This window comes from Eufriesea mexicana, unplaced genomic scaffold (assembly GCF_001483705.2).
Source record: "Eufriesea mexicana isolate 0111107269 unplaced genomic scaffold, ASM148370v2 scaffold100, whole genome shotgun sequence".
NCBI classification, from domain to species: domain Eukaryota; kingdom Metazoa; phylum Arthropoda; class Insecta; order Hymenoptera; family Apidae; genus Eufriesea; species Eufriesea mexicana.
This window is the reverse complement of record NW_016908280.1, coordinates 1,337,850-1,356,622: the sequence shown is the minus strand read 5'-3', so window position 1 is coordinate 1,356,622 and position 18,773 is coordinate 1,337,850. Positions and strand designations below refer to the sequence as shown.

The 18,773-nt window shown below is 43.9% G+C and overlaps 2 protein-coding genes across 2 annotated transcripts in view; one reads left to right on the top strand and one right to left on the bottom strand.

The window, feature by feature from the left end:
• LOC108554925 (uncharacterized) overlaps nucleotides 1-16,421 on the top strand; it is a gene marked incomplete at its 5' end in the record, with an annotated part of 113,751 nt that extends 97,330 nt beyond the window's left edge. The window contains 1 exon segment of the mRNA XM_083287417.1: nucleotides 16,360-16,421. Coding sequence (XP_083143543.1) covers nucleotides 16,360-16,421 — 62 coding nt within the window.
• A 57-nt stretch (nucleotides 16,422-16,478) lies between these two features.
• On the bottom strand, nucleotides 16,479-18,260 carry LOC108554924 (zinc finger protein 98). The gene is made up of 5 exons (XM_017910342.1): nucleotides 18,135-18,260; nucleotides 17,310-17,674; nucleotides 17,162-17,243; nucleotides 16,649-17,027; nucleotides 16,479-16,567 (listed from the first exon to the last, which is right to left on the bottom strand). Exons 1-5 carry the CDS (start codon nucleotides 18,258-18,260, stop codon nucleotides 16,479-16,481), a joined length of 1,041 nt encoding a protein of 346 aa, XP_017765831.1.
• Nucleotides 18,261-18,773: the final 513 nt, after the last annotated feature.

The following is an 18,773-nucleotide window of genomic DNA, read 5'->3' as shown; positions in this document are numbered from 1 at the left end:
ATCGGAAGAAGCTGTCGGGAGCCAGAGAAGGGGCCTTCGCGGCGGGCTGGATGATGGAAAAAAATATCCGGCAACAGTCCGAGTAGCCGGTGACGAGGTTTCGCTGGAGCATCGGCCGGTAGCGGAATAACGTCGGTTTCCTGTGAGCGGACTCGCATGCGCGCGCGCGCGCGCGCCTCTCTCTCTACCGGCGGCGCTTTTGCCACGATGTAGATTTGTTTGCATTTAAAAATCAAATCGACCGCGGCGTCCACCGCTGCTCCTGCTGCCGCTGTTGCTGCTGCTGCCTTTTCTCTTTCTCTCCCTCCTCGTCCACCCGTCCCGTTCTTTCTTCGTCTCCTCCTTACCATTCTCGTAGCCCGTGCAGCCGCAGAAACTCGCGGTTCTCTTCTTTTCTCGGTAGGATCGTCGATGCTGCCGGGAAGGTTGGTATGCATGGATCCAGCGGTGAACATAGCTTCCTCCGGTTCTCTCGCGGTCTCACTCTTTCTCTGTCGCCGCTTCGGCTTCGGTTGCCTCTCAGTCGGGGACAATGCACGCCAGTTTTTGCGTCGTTTGCTTCCAGCGAGCAGCTCGCCGGACGATGGATCTGCGAGGACTTCGGCTACCATCTCGTTTTCTTCCTCCCTCTTCTTCCTCCTCTTCTTCTTCCTCCACCTCCTCCTCCTCCGCCTTTTTCTTCCAGCGTCTTGCGCTGCCTTTCTTTTCCCCGCCATCCCCTCTCTCTTTTTCTCCCTCCCTTTTTCTCTCCCTCTCTCCCTCTCTCTCTCCCTTTCTCTCCTCCACGTCCTCCTCCACTCTCTCTCTCCCCCTCGCCGCGCCGAGCTTATCCTCCGTCTCCGTCCGTCGCGGCGTCGATCGTCCGCTCTCTAACCCACCCTCGCGTACAATGAAACCGAAAATCTTCTCCGGCACCCGGGGAATGCGGCGCATGATTACCTACATCGAACCAGAGGGCCGACTCGCAAGAAGGACCAGCTCCTCTGTCCCAGCCACCGCGCCACTCTATCTCTCTCTCTTTCTCTCTCTCCTTCTCTCTCTTCCACCGAAACCAACGATTCTTCGTGGCTGTCCCCAGCGAGAGACGATCGATCGTCGAAATCGGCCGGAGACGACCGCCTGTTCCTTCGATCGCGCTAGGTGTCTCGATCCTCCGTATGTAAACGAGCGACCCGCTCCCCTTCTTTCCGAAAAATTTGTCTCGAGATTCCGCTCGCCGAGGACGCCTTTCGACTTCCAGATGTCTGTCGAATTTCCATCTCTCCTGGCGAACCGTTCTCACTTGTCCTATGGACGCAATTTTTTCGCGACACGGTGAAACTGTAGATCAGAAATCCCCCTCGTGTGCGAATCTTTCACTCGGTGCATCGAATTTTCCTTCAAACACTGAATTTCGAATTTCTGACAGTACTAGAACCACCGCCATGTGTTTCACATTACGCGTTAATTATAATAATCGAAATGACGCAGCGAAAGGTGTACTTAAATATTCTAATTAATCTATAGGAAGATAATTATCCTGGGAAACCAAAAATTAAAATTGGCACTCTAAACCACGCAGGGTACTTGGTTTTCTCGACCATAAGCACCGAAAATTTCTCTAGAAATTGCCGCAGTGACATTGGAACAACCTGTCCCAGGTAGCAGCTGCCAGCAACGAAAATCGTTTCCCCGAGGAGGAGAATTAAGCGGATTTCCATGAACGTCGGCCGCTCGCGGCTTTACCGGTCCAAGTTTTTTCGAGCTTTCACGGCAGGCTCATTGAATTGAATCAGCCGGCATTAAGTCGGATTATATAGCTAAACTGTCGAAGATGAAACGCGTCGCGAACAGATATATTAAGGCTGTCAGTGGAGACGGAAGGCTACATGATCGGACTGGCGAACGAAGGCGGACGCAAAACGAGAGGACGAAAACCACCGCTTCATTCACGACGTCGAGACGCTGCGACGAAGCACGCGACAGCTTTCCTGTCTCGTGACCGTGAACCGTTAACGTCCAGGGAGCACGACGGCCGCCGCATCCTGTCTAGGATCGTCGATCGATAGCCCGAGACTCGGAGAAAAACCGTTCGTTATCCTCGACACAAGACTACGTGTATGATCCCCTACGTGGTCCGAGCGTTATCGCGCGCCCCAGGATCGTTTCTCGTATGGATTCCGGGCGATAAACGGCCCCGAGATTAGGTGCTTCGCGAGGGAGATTGAAATTCCTCGACGATCGACGCTTTTAGGAAAACGTTGGATTTCGAGAGAAGTCGAAGAATTCGAGATGTTTGCCTCCGAGGCCGTGTCCAGGTAGGCGGAGCCTCGACGAAGATGCGCGGGGTGGACAGGGGATGGAAATTCGAAGAAAATCGAAAGCAGAGGAGCTCTGAGTAACGAGGCTCCTTGGGTTGTCGATTTGCTGATGTTGGAAAGATAAGTTTAGCTATAGGCAAAAATTAATTTGGAGTATAAGATACGAATAAATAGTTCATAAGATGTAAGTTTCTAGAAGGAATGTTTTGTGTAAACGTTGAATGGGAATTGGAGGTTAGGGCGAACGAAGATAGTCCTTCGCGGAGTTTGAACAAGGGTTGACGTGCGAGTGTTGATTGCTCGATCATAGATCGGTTATCAGTCTAGTCTGTTAGTTATACTTTACTCCTAAGTCTCACTTAACCCTTTGCACTCGACGATTTTTTGAATAAGAAGGGTACGAGTTGATAAATTTTCTGCTATAAGGATAATGATATTTTTTAGCAGCAAAAGTTTAGCTATATGCAAAAATTAATTTGGAGTATAAGATACGAATAAATAGTTCATAAGATGTAAGTTTCTAGAAGGAATGTTTTGTGTAAACGTTGAATGGGAATTGGAGGTTAGGGCGAACGAAGATAGTCCTTCGCGGAGTTTGAAGAAGGGTTGACGTGCGAGTGTTGATTGCTCGATCATAGATCGGTTATCAGTCTAGTCTGTTAGTTATACTTTACTCCTAAGTCTCATTTAACCCTTTGCACTCGACGATTTTTTGAATAAGAAGGGTACGAGTTGATAAATTTTCTGCTATAAGGATAATGATATTTTTTAGCAGCAAAAGTTTAGCTTTATGCAAAAATTAATTTCGAATATAAGATACGAATAAATAGTTCATAAGATGTAAGTTTCTAGAAGGAATGTTTTGTGTGAACGTTGAATGGGAATTGGAGGTTAGGGCGAACGAAGATAGTCCTTCACGGAGTTTGAAGAAGGGTTGACGTGCGAGTGTTGGTTGCTCGATCATAGATCGGTTATCAGTCTAGTCTGTTAGTTATACTTTACTCCTAAGTCTCATTTAACCCTTTGTACTCGATGATTTTTTGGATAAGAAGGGTACGAGTGGACAAATTTTCTGCTATAAGGATAATGATATTTTTTGAGCAGTAAATAAGAAACCGTATAATAACTAACACGTAGAATTATTTAATTTTGATACCTCGCACGCTGTCACATTATTTTAAATTTGATGTATTAATTAATATCGAGCTTCAAAATTTTATCAAATGGCGACTGAAAGGTGCCTCTCGAGTGCAAAGGATTAAGACGTTGACTGTCACGCAACTTTTCACGAGTAAGGTCTAAGAAGCCGATTTGATTTAATCGTGTTATATTATTAAAAACTTTATTTATAGTACATAGTAATAATCAAAAAGTTTGAAAAATGTTTTCTTTTGAAAAAAAGACATGTTACGAATTATCTCGTGGTTGGCAGTCAACGTGTTAACTCGTAATAGATATATATTGGATTAAAACGACATCTCTTATCCCTTACATTTGCCAATTAAAAATATCTCTAGATACGCTTAGTGACAAAAGTTAAGAAACAACGTAATCGTTTGGTAATTTGGGTATATTCTCTATCTTCTATGACACGTAGGTTGAAACTAAAAATGGCGTAATAAGATAACATTCCATACATCGGTAAACAAGGAGTTTGTTTATTGATATATGGATTGTTATTTTATTATACTATTTGTCGAAAAGATAAATTTAGCTATAGACAAAAATTTATCTAGAATATAAGATACAAATAAATAGTTCATAAGATGAAAGCTGGAGGTTTAAGCGAACCCTCTTGACACTCTCTCAGGAATCGGGTACAGCTGCAGATGTGTCTTAAAAGAGAGTGCAAGTCCTTCGAGTCATAGATTTAGTTGAAACTTTACAAATTTGTAGATTTAATAGATAGTAATATTCGATAGATAAAACAAAATCGCCCTGTACTCGATTCATCGTCAAACGTCATATTATTATTATTACTATTATATTATTCGTAAATGGACCGTAGTCCGCATTTACATAAAATTTCACACATAAAAGAAAAACAAATATATACATAATATAACACCGAAGGGACGTGCTTATAAACGCTTTGTTCAGGAGGAATAGCTTTAATCAATAGTCATCCGTAATAGTCTTTTGAAAATTTGTAAAAACCCATAAAAAGGATCTATACGATTATAAAGAGTGTTTGAATCAGTAATAATACGAGAAATTGGATTAATTAATCCATATCTAGATCTGGATATATGTATACGAAAACCTGCTCTAGATCTCAATACACGTCTGACAGGTAGAAATTAATTTGCGTAAGAAGAGAGGAGCAATCAATTTTATTTTACTATTATTTTACTGTTAGAAGCCATAATCCCCATAGCTGAGAACGAAAAATTTATTCCCTTTATGCTGGAAGATTCTCGAGACTCGAGCAGGAAACGCGTAATGCGCCATAATTTTCTACGATGATCTCGAGCTAGCAATTAATTTCGTGGATCTCGATCTAAGTTTGGAAACGCTATAATTCAAGCAGCCTTCTCGGAAGCTGCCCGAAAGGCGGAGGAGGAAGGAGACAGCCGGGTTTTTCGCGGCGCGAGCGCGATCTAATTGGATACGAAATGAAGTGGACGAAATCCCGGGGCAAAAATGGCCGCGATGGAATTTGAAATTCATATCTTCCGGCTGCGCGAAAGGGTGCGTCGCTCGCGCATCCGTCATCTTTTTCTGCCGGACAGGAGAGCGCATAATTGCGCTGCTGCATAAACCGCGTCCTGCTCGGACGTCGTGTCCGGGTCGATGCCATTGGCCGAGGAGGTCGAAGAAATCTTTATCACGGTGCTTAGCCACTCGTTGCGTCATCCTTCGCGCTCCCGGACCAAACTTTTATTTTTCTCCGCAAATTTCCCGAGTCCTAACCTAACTTAATCGTATCTTATTTAATCTAATCATGTTAGATTTTCCTAATCTAACCTAACCGTATCTTCTCCCTCTATTATTCCAGGCGAAAAATGAATAAAATTAAAAATTGCAGGTAAAATCGACGATAATGAACTTTTATTATTCTGCGCAAATTTCTCGAATCCTAACCTAACCTAAACATATTTTATTTAATCTAATCGTGTCAGATTTTCCTAACCTAACCTAACCGTATCTTCTCCCTCTATTATTCCAGAGGAAAAATGAATAAAACTAAAAATTGCAGGTAAAATGGACGATAATGAATTTTTATGTTTCTCTGCAAATTTTCCGAATCCTAACCTAACCTAATATTGTCTTATTTAATCTAATCGTATCATATTTTCCTAACCTAACCTAACCATATCTTCTCCATGTATTTTTCTAGACGAAAAACGAATAAAATTGAAAATTGCAGATAAAATGGACGATAATGAACTTTTATTTTTCTGCGCAAATTTCTCGAATCCTAACCTAACCTAAATATATCTTATTTAATCTAATCGTGTCAAATTTTCCTAACCTAACCTAATCGTATCTTCTCCCTCTATTATTCCAGATGAAAAATGAATAAAATTAAAAATTGCAGGTAAAATGGACGATAATGAACTTTTATTATTCTGCGCAAATTTCTCGAATCCTAACCTAACCTAAACATATTTTATTTAATCTAATCATGTCAGATTTTCCTAACCTAACTTAACCATATCTTCTCTTTATATTTTTCCAAAATAAGAATGAATAAAATTAAAAATTGCAGGTAAAATGGACGATAATGAGCGGTTCGCGTCGGAAACGATCCTCGTCGATCTTTTCGAGTTTCCACGCAATATCGCTCGCGTGTGTGTAAGCGTGCAAGAAAGAAGAACGGTAGTAGAGAAAAGTATAAACTGCGCTCTGTGAAATTCAACCGAGTCGTAGAACTCGATCGTCCTCCTTTTACCCGGCCAAGTGGAACCTCGTCGAAAACTGTCACCGAGCGAGTCGCGGATGATAATCGATGATCATTGATTCCCGGTCCGCGATACGGGTTCTTCCGTCAGCTATATAACGATTTTTAACGAGCGCTGTTTTTCACCTCTAACGATTTAAACGAGGGCGCGCACTACGCAAAGCGTTCTCGGGATTGTTATAATTAACGAGGATTAATAATAACACCGTGGAGGCCCCCTGTCTGATCTTAATTGCAATTAATTTCCAATTCACCTGTTTACCCGTGCTACGTGAATCTGCCCCACCAGCCGTACCCGCGCTCTCCGCTCTCTCGCTCCTCGTCTCTGTTATGAATTAAATGCGCGCTAACGTTAGACGATGTTAACGATTAGGATCAGGGGTCGCGCTAATTAAAGGCGCAGCCGTCAGGTCGCTCCGCGTATAATTCCGGCGTATATTTTAAGCAAAATAAGACGTAACCTGACGTTCAACGTCTGCTTTCGCCGAGTAGTTGCAATAATATCGAACGCGGAATATTTTCGCGCGGAACGCTAACGGGTTCTTACCTCGGTTTCTTCCAGGAATCGCGGCCCCCCTGACGTTGTCGATAAAAATATAATTAGAAGACAACGCTCGAATCGGAGACATCGGAGAGATCGACAGGGGGCTCGAGGAATTCCATCTTCCTTAGTAAATGAAAAATGGCGACGGAGAAACGCCATCGAAATTTAGACACGCGACGGAATAATTCGTCCGAGGTAATAACGGAACGACTATCGGGAAAAAGAGATTATCGGGAAAGAAGGGGGCAAAGGACGAAGGAGTGGAAGAGTTTGTAGCTCGATTTCGGCTTCACGGGTCGTCGATTAACCAGAAGAGGCGATGAAAGAGTTCGATGAAATAATGACGGGACCAGGTCGATAAATAGTACGCCTCTGCTGCTCTCAGGGGCGGAGTGAGGCAGGTGGAAGGGGACCGGCGGGGCCCTTCGGGGCCCGCGTTAATGCCAGCCAACGGAAGACAGCTATCAAAAGCCCGTATTTAAATATTATCAGTGAAATTACAGTGCTCACTGCTCGCGAAGGCTGCTCGGTCATTACCGACTGGCAATTCGGCCTCTTTAATCGCCGTTGTCAATACTAATCGACATCGTCGTTATTTAATATTCCTCCGCGTGTTTTTCCCTTTTTTACCCGCCCGATCCGGGCCACTCTTTCCTCTTTCTTCGGCCAACGCCGAAGCTTTTATCGGAGATTAAGAGCCTTCTCCTTTCAGCTGTTCCAAACCTTGATCTGGATTAGTCGAATATATCGGTGCCCTCATTAACGGAACTCTCCGTCTCCACTTTCTCTCCGGTTTCCTGCAGCCCCTTTCGACACCGGGCACACGCGTTCCTTTAGTTTTTGTTCCGTTCGCGAAATACCACCCAATGCTGCTGCGTCCCTCTCGTTTCATATTCATCGATACGCGTTAAATAGAAAAAATAATTACCTCCACCTCGCTGAATTCCTCCCTAATGAAATTAACTCTGCCGAACCTAATAATTAACCGAGAGCATCTCCATGCGGGAACGGCACGTATGAAAAGTCCCACTTGTACTCTCACATTCTAATTCGCATCCCACACCGTCTGACTGACTCCGCTCGACTTCGATTCTCACGCCGACCCGATTCATATGGGCCAGGGGCCCCGTCCATTCAGACTCGCGTACCGTTACATCCCGCAGACGATCCTCCGCGTCGACCTGCGCCGCGCGTATGCACGAAAACGAGCGGATCGTCGCGTACTCGTGTTATACGCGGCGGCGGCTGAAATTATCCGGATTACGCGCGAGGGTACCGAAACGTCGAGCGTATTAGACAGGCTATACAGGCTGTCTTTAGCGTGGCAGCGGCGTAATAACACGGCTAGTCGCAATTAGGAACCGTCTACGTCGAAATAGTATCGGCGTTGGGTATCTGCGGTATATGGACCTCGTTAGCATAGACCGGCGAATAGAGCAACGGTGGAAGAGGGAGGCCTGCATGCGCGTACGGTGTAGGAAGGAAGGTTGGTCGGGGGGCGTAGGGAGGAACGTCGGCGGGGATCGAGGAGGTGGAGAAATAATTAAAGCTCAACGATCGCTATCTAAATAATTAGAAGTTGGCGTGACTCTGCATAAGGCCGCGTGTACGCGCCGACTGAACTGTCAGATCGTAAGATTCCGCGAGGCGGGCATAATTAGGCGAGAAATATGAACGCGAAATCCGTGTATTTAAATGGCGACGCGGCGAAGGAAGCGATGTGTCAAAATCGTGCCGCGGATATTTTTCCACGACCGCCGCCGCGCGAATCCGCAACGCTTCCTAGCCGGCCGTGAGTCAGCCCCGACGCGCTTTCGACTATCGTTTTGCGCAATCCCGCGGCCAGAGTTCGCATCGTGGAACCGTGAAAAAACTCGGGAAGGAAGCGTTGCGAAAGCGCGGCGAGGGGTGCGCAGGCGGAACACCTCGACGCGTGGACGGTGTCGAAAAACGCTAACAAATTACCTCTATATAATGGCCCTCGCGCGCTTTCCAAATCGGATTTTCCTTTTTCCGAATTTCCCGCAACTTCAACGCCTGTACAAGCTTCCTATGGAAACCTCGGTTCGCGTCCTTCGAGTAATTCTTACTCCGAGTTGACACTTACGAGATCGGGGGGCCCCCCTGTCGTTGGAATCTATGACAACGATCTTAATGTACCTCCTGTCATCGTTAACGTACATAGTCAGCTCTCGAAATTAACGTCCCGATTATTTTGACAAATTCTTGCCAAATTAGGGCGCAAAGGGGTGTACCTTGTGTTTAAAAATTAACAAAAATTGAACAAATCGAAATATCCAGTCCAACTTATTGTCCACGAATGTAAATAAGATTGAAAATTCCTTCTGTTTCAGGTAAGACGAATTGGGAAATCATGCTAAGAAATAAGGGATGATCGATTGCGTTTACACCCTATCGCGTGCCACTTGGGCTCACATGCAAATGACGCTGGTTCGATGTCCAAGGGCCCGGAACACGCGGCGAATTCGCGAATAGAGACGGAAGAACGCAGGTAGGATGGACGTGCTCGGCGGCATTGTCAAAGGGTTCCACCGGGAGGCTCGCGAATCACAGATGCAATCAGATAAAGGGCGGTTCTTCTCGGATTACCGTATGCGAGCCCCCGCTGTGTCCACGCACCTTAAACTACCATTCTCACGTGCGGCGACACAACCGGGGCCCACGTGCTCGAGATACAGTTGAGGCCGACCGGCGAGCGGTTCCCAGGCGTTATCGGGATCAAATTATATAATGCACCCTTGACAAGGATTACACGAGCACGAGGTCTTTGTTAGACGCGAGTGCCAGGCTTCTTTCGGTTTGCTTCTATTCAACGCCGGTTAGAACGCTTTTGTAGTTAATGAATCTTTCCTCACTGTCCGACTGTTTGCCACGAGTGACAGCGCACTGTGTCATTTTCGCTCTTCCCTTCGACCAATGCCATCGGGGTACGAATTTCACTTGGAAAATGAATGGGATAAGTACAAGTACGTGAGAATGGACCAAAGAAATTTTGCTATTCGAGAAATTTTGCTTCCTAAAGATAGCCATGTTCCTTGACATATGTTTGCAAACTGCATCTATAAAATTAGGGATCTATTTGCTAAGATATCTACGTGACGATGAAAAATATTAAATATAGACGATAATAAAGGAAAGAAACGTGTTTAAAAAATAAAAATAAAAATTGGTCATATACACGAGATAGTAGGGAGAATTCCACGAATGTAAGAATAATTTGCCACGAGTGACAACGCCCCCTGTCATTTTCGCTCTTCCCTTCGACTATTGCCATCGGGGTACGAATTTCACTTAGAAAATGAATGGGAGAAGTACAGGTACACGAGAACAGTCCAAGAAAATTTTGTTCCCTAACGATAATCATATTTCTTGACATATGTTTGCTAACTGCATCTACAGAATTAGGGATTCATTCGCCAAGGTATCCATGTGTAAATGAAAAATGTTGAACATAGAGGATAATAAAGGAAATAAATGTGTTTAAAAAATAAAAAGAAGATCGGTCATATATACGGGATAGTAGGAAAAATTCCACGGATGAAGGAATAGTTTGCCACGAGTGACAGCGCACCCTGTCATTTTCGCTGTTCCCTTCGACTAATGCCACTGGGGTACGAATTTCACTTAGAAAATTATTCAGATAGGTACAGGTACACGAGAGCAGTCCAAGAAAATTTTGTTCCCTAACGATAATCATGTTTCTTGACATATGTTTGCTAACTGCATCTATAGAATTAGGGTTTCATTCGCCAAGGTATCCATGTGTAAATGAAAAATGTTGAACATAGAGGATAATAAAGGAAATAAATGTGTTTAAAAAATAAAAAGAAGATCGGTCATATATACGAGATAGTAGGAAGAATTCCTGGGATGAAAGAGTAGTCGTGGAACGCGGAACAGCGTAGAATTAAGAACGTCACGACGAGACGTCGAGAGGCTCTGGTCGGATGACAATAACGAAACGATCTTCCACGTACATTCGATTAAACAATCACTCCCGCGGGCTCGTCGCGAACGAATTCGATCACGTCCCGGGGATACCGGACGACCACTATGATTACGCGAGCCACCTTGACGACGGACCGTAGTCGTGCTAGCTCCGAGGTAGTACCAATGGAGTCGATACACGCTGGAATTAATCGGACTTTTGTTCCGCGGCAGAGTGCTTATTAAGCCTGATTCTTTATTAAGCCTCTGCAGGCATGCAAACTCGAAGCAAATGGCGGCTGTGCGGAGTCCTTCATCACACGCAGACGTGACCGATCGGCGACAGTAAGTCGATTGCACATTACGAGTTACGATCTATGGATCTCCACGCGTTGACGTCTGACGATGAATCGAGTATACCGCGACTTTGTTTTATATATCGAACATTACTGCGTTTAAAATTTCGAAGCAAAATCTACATATGACACATCTGACGGTGAATCGAGTACAAGGTGACTTTGTTTTATTTATAGAATATTACTGCCTTCATAATTTCGAAGCAAAATTTTCTTTTATGTGTGAAATTTTATATAAATGGACTACGATCCGTTTATGAATATAATAATAATAATAATATGGCATATAATAGTGAATCAAGTACAGGACGACTTTGTTTTATCTATCGGATATTACTACGTTTAAAATTTCGAAGCAAAATCTATATGACACATGTGATGGTGAATTGAATACAAGGCGACTTTGTTTTATTTATGGAATATTACTGCGTTTAAAATTTCGAAGCAAAATTTTCTCTTATGTGTGAAATTTTATATAAATGGACTACGATCCGTTTATGAATATAATAATAATAATAATAATATGATTTCTGATGGTGAATCGATTACAGGGCGACTTTGTGTTATTTATCAAATATTACTGTGTTTAAAATTTCGAAGCAAAATCTACATATGATGTCTGACGATAGATCGAGTATAGGGCGACTTTATTTTATCTATAAAATATTACCGCGTTTAAAATTTCGAAGCAAAATTTTCTCTTATATTTGAAATTTTATGTAAATGGACCTCGATCCGTTTATAAATAAAATAATAATAATAATAATAATATGACGTCTGTTGGTGAATCGAATACAGGGCAACTTTGTGTTATTTATCAAACATTACTGCGTTTAAAATTTCGAAGCAAAATCTACATATGATGTATGACGATGAATCTAGTATAGGACGGCTTTGTTTCATCTTTGGAATATTACCGCGTTTAAAATTTAAAAGACACGCCATTTTAATTTTGGAGAATAATTCGTCGATAACTAAAATGCATCAAAGAAGATGAACGTCACGAGCTCTCTCGAACCGTCTGTATTTCGCAAACTGAACATTCCATGTATGTACATTGTAACTTCATTAATTATCGATAAATGGACCATCCTGTTCAGCGATTAATTAATTCCTCGGACGTGAGATTCTTTGGCCGCTTTACGAGTTATCCTTCGAACGCTTATGAACGATTTCTCACGACTTGGCAAAACCTGCAACAAGTTTCTTTCCTTATTCGTCGAATAGATAGCATGCGCGCTGGATGCTAACGATCGCCGATTTCTTGGTACCCGAATCGAACGAGCCGGCGGCCGATCTTGGTCGGAAAAACACGATCTGTGTGACCGAGTCGGAGAACGACCGGTCGATTTTCATTTTAGACGAGTTCCCGCATTTGTGTGCCTTCAGCTGGTACCGTTCGCCATATTGACGGCCGCAGAAGTCGCACTTGTACGGCTTTTCGCCGATGTGACCGTAAATGTGCTTCGCCAGCTTCGTTTTCACGCTGAACCGAGACTTGCACAGGTCGCACTCGAATCGCTTCACCCCGGTGTGACGATACCTGTGCACCTTCAGGCCCCAGGACCTCCTGTAACACTTCCCGCAGTCCTCGCACTTGTAGGGCCTCACTCCTGCAAAGGAAACGTCCCGTTTCATTAAATTCCTTTCACCGAAATAATCACAACGTGACGCAGCGAGTGATTCTGTCTGCTCTCCATTGCTAAGGTCTGTTCTCACGTAACAGATATTTTTAGGGATTTTTTCGCGATCATGGCGCGGCTCAACCGCACTGCGCGAGATTTTTAAACTCGACTGGCACGCTTCACGTTTGAAGCGCGATAATTCAGTGAGAAAAAATCGTACGTTGGTTTTTGAGGAGTCTGTGCGTAGAAGAGACTTAGATCTTTGAATTCCTTGTGTAAAGAATCGCGAGAAAAATTTATCAATCTCCGTGGAGTCGTTCGAATTTGGAAAAGTTTGGAAGGGTAGACTCATCCTCGAATTTTGGTCTCGCGGTTAAGTACGAAAGCATGTTCGAAAATTTCGATGAAGACGCAAGAAAATAGGATCTTTAATCTTTAGAATGACCAAAGATTCGCTTCTGTACCATTTACTATTTTTTTTTCTTTTTTATAAATATTTTGGCTCAATTCGATAATATAATACTCGAGAATATTCCACATACCACGATGGTAAGCGCTTCATTGCTGCTACCACGATGTACACCTCCTATTCACCCAATTCCATCCGTAATTATGGCAAAATATGAATACGTAAAAATTTCGAATTTCTTTCCTGTGTACCTAGCTTAACAAGTAACGCGTAACGCCAGAGCCGAACTAAATTAGTTAAAGCACTGACGAACCACGGTTTATACCCGGAAACCTGCGTCGTGATTTTCTTAATTCGCCAGCGTTCCACTTGTCAGTGGTCGTAAAGTGCGAACAAAAAGGAAGCGATTAATGGAATAAATAATATAACAGCTGGTTCCTTCAGCGACCAACTTCTGGCCCATTATATTCCAGCGTTTACAACCGAAACGTTATCGACGTTTAAGTACACGTCTATCGTACATCGCGGAACACGATGAAACCCCCGTCGTGACGAGAAGGGGTTAATTGGCAGGCGTGTAAGACCCGTAGACCGCGAGTAATCCTTGATTTTCTAATTAATTCGACCCTTCCTCCGCTGTAACACAGTGGCGTAAGTGGCTAGCAGGCTTATCTTCGCGATTTTTATGTCTCAATACCAGCCTCGAATTTATACGAGGAAGCATAACCTTCGTCGAAGGAAGTTGGCTCGCTCTTCGTGTCGAGCAGTAGGTTCATCCGTTCATCCACGCGCATCTTCCTTCCGCGATATCGCGTGGATGTGAGAACATTCGCTTTACCCTGTCTGGCTAGCTCGCGTAGGCCGTCAGTCTTCACAGGGTTTTGACAATTCGGAAGCCATAACGCGAAGTGTATGCGAGGTATATGGAAAGTTTGACTGGGGTTCCAAGCGAAGGTATTTAACATCCCGTGATTTCACGGCTGAGATTAATTATTTTAGCTGTTCGATAGGGGATGTGGGATTTAATTAGGAAGAAATTGACACTGTTACTTTATCCATCGAAGAATCCCTGTCTTCATTCGCCTAAATTTATCGAATCATCGTACAATATTCTCAACTAAGCCAGTTTTTGACAATTTAGAAGCCATAACGCAAAGTATATATGAGAGATATGGAAACTTTGTTTGACTGGGGTTGGAAGCGAAGGTATTTAATATTTCCTAGTTTCGTGGCTGAGATCAATTATTATTCCAGCTATTTGATAGGAGATCTGGGATTTAATTACGGAGAAATCGACACTGCTATTTTACCCATAGGAGAATCCCTGTCGTTATTCGCCTAAATGCTATGGAACTGTCATACAATATTCTGAACGAAGCAAAAATTACACGAAGCTACTATAGGTAGTCTCTTCGCGCTGTCAGACTTCACCAGGTGTTGACTAATTCAGAAGCCATGATGCAAAGTACATGCGAGGTATTAAAGAAAAAATTAGTCAAAACTATCAGAGCTAACCTCTTAACGTTGTCGAACTTCGCCAGGTGTTGATTAATTCAGAAGCCATAATGCAAAGTACATGCGAGGTACATCGAAATTTTGTTTGACACGAATTGGAAGCGAAGGTATTTAATATGACATAGTTTTGCGGCTGAGATTAATTGTTCCAGTTGTTCGATAGAAGATCCGGGATTTAATTATTAAGAAATTGACAGTGCTATTTTATCCATCAGAAAATCTCTGTCTTTATTCGTCTAAATCCTACGGAACTGTCGAACAATATTTTGAACAAAGAAAAAATTAGTCAAAACTATCAGAGCTAACCTCTTAACGTTGTCGAACTTCGCCAGGTGTTGATTAATTCAGAAGCCATAATGCAAAGTACATGCGAGGTACATCGAAATTTTGTTTGACACGAATTGGAAGCGAAGGTATTTAATATGACATAGTTTTGCGGCTGAGATTAATTGTTCCAGTTGTTCGATAGAAGATCCGGGATTTAATTATTAAGAAATTGACAGTGCTATTTTATCCATCAGAAAATCTCTGTCTTTATTCGTCTAAATCCTACGGAACTGTCGAACAATATTTTGAACAAAGAAAAAATTAGTCAAAACTATCAGAGCTAACCTCTTAACGTTGTCGAACTTCGCCAGGTGTTGATTAATTCAGAAGCCATAATGCAAAGTACATGCGAGGTACATCGAAATTTTGTTTGACACGAATTGGAAGCGAAGGTATTTAATATGACATAGTTTTGCGGCTGAGATTAATTGTTCCAGTTGTTCGATAGAAGATCCGGGATTTAATTATTAAGAAATTGACAGTGCTATTTTATCCATCAGAAAATCTCTGTCTTTATTCGTCTAAATCCTACGGAACTGTCGAACAATATTTTGAACAAAGAAAAAATTAGTCAAAACTATCAGAGCTAACCTCTTAACGTTGTCGAACTTCGCCAGGTGTTGATTAATTCAGAAGCCATAATGCAAAGTACATGCGAGGTACATCGAAATTTTGTTTGACACGAATTGGAAGCGAAGGTATTTAATATGACATAGTTTTGCGGCTGAGATTAATTGTTCCAGTTGTTCGATAGAAGATCCGGGATTTAATTATTAAGAAATTGACAGTGCTATTTTATCCATCAGAAAGTCTCTGTCTTCATTCGCCTAAATCCTACGGAACTGTCGTACAATATTTTGAAGAAAGAAAAAATTAGTCAAAGCTATCAGAGCTAACCTCTTAACGTTGTCGAACTTCGCCAGGTTTTGACAATTCAGAAACCACAACGCAAAGTATATGCGAGGTATATGGAAACTTTGTTTGACACGAGTTAGAAGCGAAGGTATTTAATATCTCACAATCTCGCGGCTGAGATTAATTATTATTCCAGCTGTTCGATAGGAGATCTAGGACTTAAGCTGAAATCGACACTGCTACTTTGCTCATGCTGTCAGACTTCACCAGGTGTTGACTAATTCAGAAGTCATGATGCAAAGTACATGCGAGGTATATCGAAATTTTGTTTGACACAAATTGGAAGCGAAGGTATTTAATATGACATAGTTTTGCGGCTGAGATTAATTGTTCCAGTTGTTCGATAGGAGATCCGGGATTTAATTATTAAGAAATTGACAGTGCTATTTTATCCATCAGAAAGTCTCTGTCTTCATTCGCCTAAATCCTACGGAACTGTCGTACAATATTTTGAAGAAAGAAAAAATTAGTCAAAGCTATCAGAGCTAACCTCTTAACGTTGTCGAACTTCGCCAGGTTTTGACAATTCAGAAACCACAACGCAAAGTATATGCGAGGTATATGGAAACTTTGTTTGACACGAGTTAGAAGCGAAGGTATTTAATATCTCACAATCTCGCGGCTGAGATTAATTATTATTCCAGCTGTTCGATAGGAGATCTAGGACTTAAGCTGAAATCGACACTGCTACTTTGCTCATCGTGGAATCCCTGTCTTCGTTCTCCTAAATGCAACAAACTGTCATACAACATTCCGAACAAAGAGAAATTTACCGAAGCTACCAGAAACAGCGAAAAACTCTTACCATAGTGGGACAGAATGTGGTGCTTCAAGGCGCCCTTGAGATGAAACCGGTGCTTGCAGATGTCGCACTCGAACCTTCTGACACCGGTGTGCGTGAGCTTGTGCGTCTTCAGCACGGAGGACCTCTTGAACTTGGCGGGACAAAGGTCGCACTCGAAGGGCGAGTCCGCGGTGTGAACGATCATGTGTGCCCTGAGGCTGCTCGGTCGTAGGAACCTCTTCTTGCAGATGGAGCACTCGAACGGCTTCACGTTCGTGTGCATCAGCTTGTGATCGCGCAACGACTGCCGATGGAGCAGCTTCTTCTTGCACACGCCGCACTCGAACGGCCTTCGGCTCGAGTGCACCTCCGCCTGGTGCGTCCTCAGCTGGTCCCTCTGCTGGAATTCGAGGCGAGTCGCGCGGTAATTGATCGCGTTTTGTAGAAAGACTGGTGTCGATCTTGTTCCCCGTTGCTGTTCTCGAGCGTTTTTACCGGCACGGCGGAAGAAAACGTGCAAGCGCGAGAGCATACCTGAAATCGGAGGCTGCAGTGCCTGCACATGAACGCTTTCAGCGCCTCGTGGAGCCTCAGGTGATCCTTCAGAGCCGACGACCTTGAAGCGAGAGACGTTACACGGAGACAAAGTGGAACCGGAGAATTCGCGTGTGTAGCGACTTACCGTGAGAACTGCTTCGCGCAGAGGCCACACTGGAACAATTTTCCGTGGCTGTGACCCACCATGTGCGTCTTGAACTCGGCCTCGTCGGGGAACTCGATCCTGCACACGCTGCAGATCAAGCGTGTCCCGGTGGTTAGCGCTGCTATGTATTCCTCGAAATCCACGTACTCTTCCAGCGTGATTTCTCTCTTAACCAAAGACAAGCTTCCTCTTTTTCCGTACTTCTCGTGCATACGAGTCAGTCCCTGATTCTGCGGATTCCGCGCCACCTTTCTGCACCCGGGCTCGTAAGAAACCTCGACGTGCAGCTCGTCGTTGGCCGAGAAATTCTCGATCTCGTCGAGCACCTCGGTCTTGATTTTCACCTTGTTCGAGCGGAAAAAGTCGGCTGATTTTCATATCGCACGCGCGGTTTCCCTCGACGTAATCGCGTGCCGCGATCTCCCCGGTTTCGTGGACATTGCATATGCAGGATATTAGATAATTTCGCGCGCGCTTCCGCGAGAAATGGCGGCTCCGCGAAAGGAGGCGCTCCGCGAGGAGTGCGTTAACGACTCGGTGCTCGATTACGTAAAACGAAACGAAAGAAAAGATGGAGGGAAAAGTGCAGGAAAAAGCGTCGAGCAGGGGAAAAACGCGGAGAAAAGGGAAAAACGTTGCGTCGCGTGCGTTTGAAAATGGCTGCTCTTGCGCAACCGATTATGCAATTAGCGAGTGGATAGAGCAACGAAATAACGGTGGTTGTAAATCGGAGTGGCTATTTTGCCAACTGAGCTGTCGGTGCGCTATCATAACCTAATCGCTGTCACACCTCAGAGAACCTACTTCTTCGCAGCGCTCGCAACGCTTCTGCGAGCCTATTATCTTCACTTCATCGTCCTCCTCGTCGTCTTCGACGTCCTCACGGTCTCCATCTTCGTTTCTCGTTATGTCCTCGCTGTTTTCCAACATGTCGCGTTCCTAATTCGGCTGAACGAAAGCAAACGCGTGAAGGAGGCGAGAGGAGTTCGAGAAACAACGAAGCAACGACGAATTTCAGGCGTGTTAATATCTCGTTGCACGACTTTTGTACTTTTTCCTCGGATATCGAACGTAAGGTGTTCCCAAAAGATTCGGTAAACTAGGTGAAGATGGCTTCTCAGACCAGTCACCGCTTTACCTCAGATTGCTTATGCAAACACAGGTGTGGCTACATTCCGACGTAGCTCGTGTATCCATTAGGCCTGGTACAGGCGACCGATGCGACATCCGTGATATTCAACGATCACGCCGCGAGATATGGCAGATTCGTGTCTCTAATGCCGTCATAACGATACAATGCGCAGAGCCTAGGCTTAGAGGTGCGACTCTCGGTGTCACGAATGGGAAGACGTAACGCGACATCATGGATGTCATATTTCCAATAGCACGAACACGTTATGCGTCGAAATTCGTCAAATCGTGCAGTGAATATCGCAAACATCG

What these genes read in the sequence shown, in the direction of transcription:
- LOC108554924 (XM_017910342.1), bottom strand. Translation starts at nt 18,260, where the DNA reads ATGTTGGAAAACAGCGAGGACATAACGAGAAACGAAGATGGAGACCGT. An exon ending in TGCGCGAAGCAGTTCTCACG is followed by an intron (nt 17,244 to 17,309) that starts GTAAGTCGCTAC and finishes TCTCGCTTCAAG; the next exon opens with GTCGTCGGCTCTGAAGGATC. An exon ending in ACTGCAGCCTCCGATTTCAG is followed by an intron (nt 17,028 to 17,161) that starts GTATGCTCTCGC and finishes CTCGAATTCCAG; the next exon opens with CAGAGGGACCAGCTGAGGAC.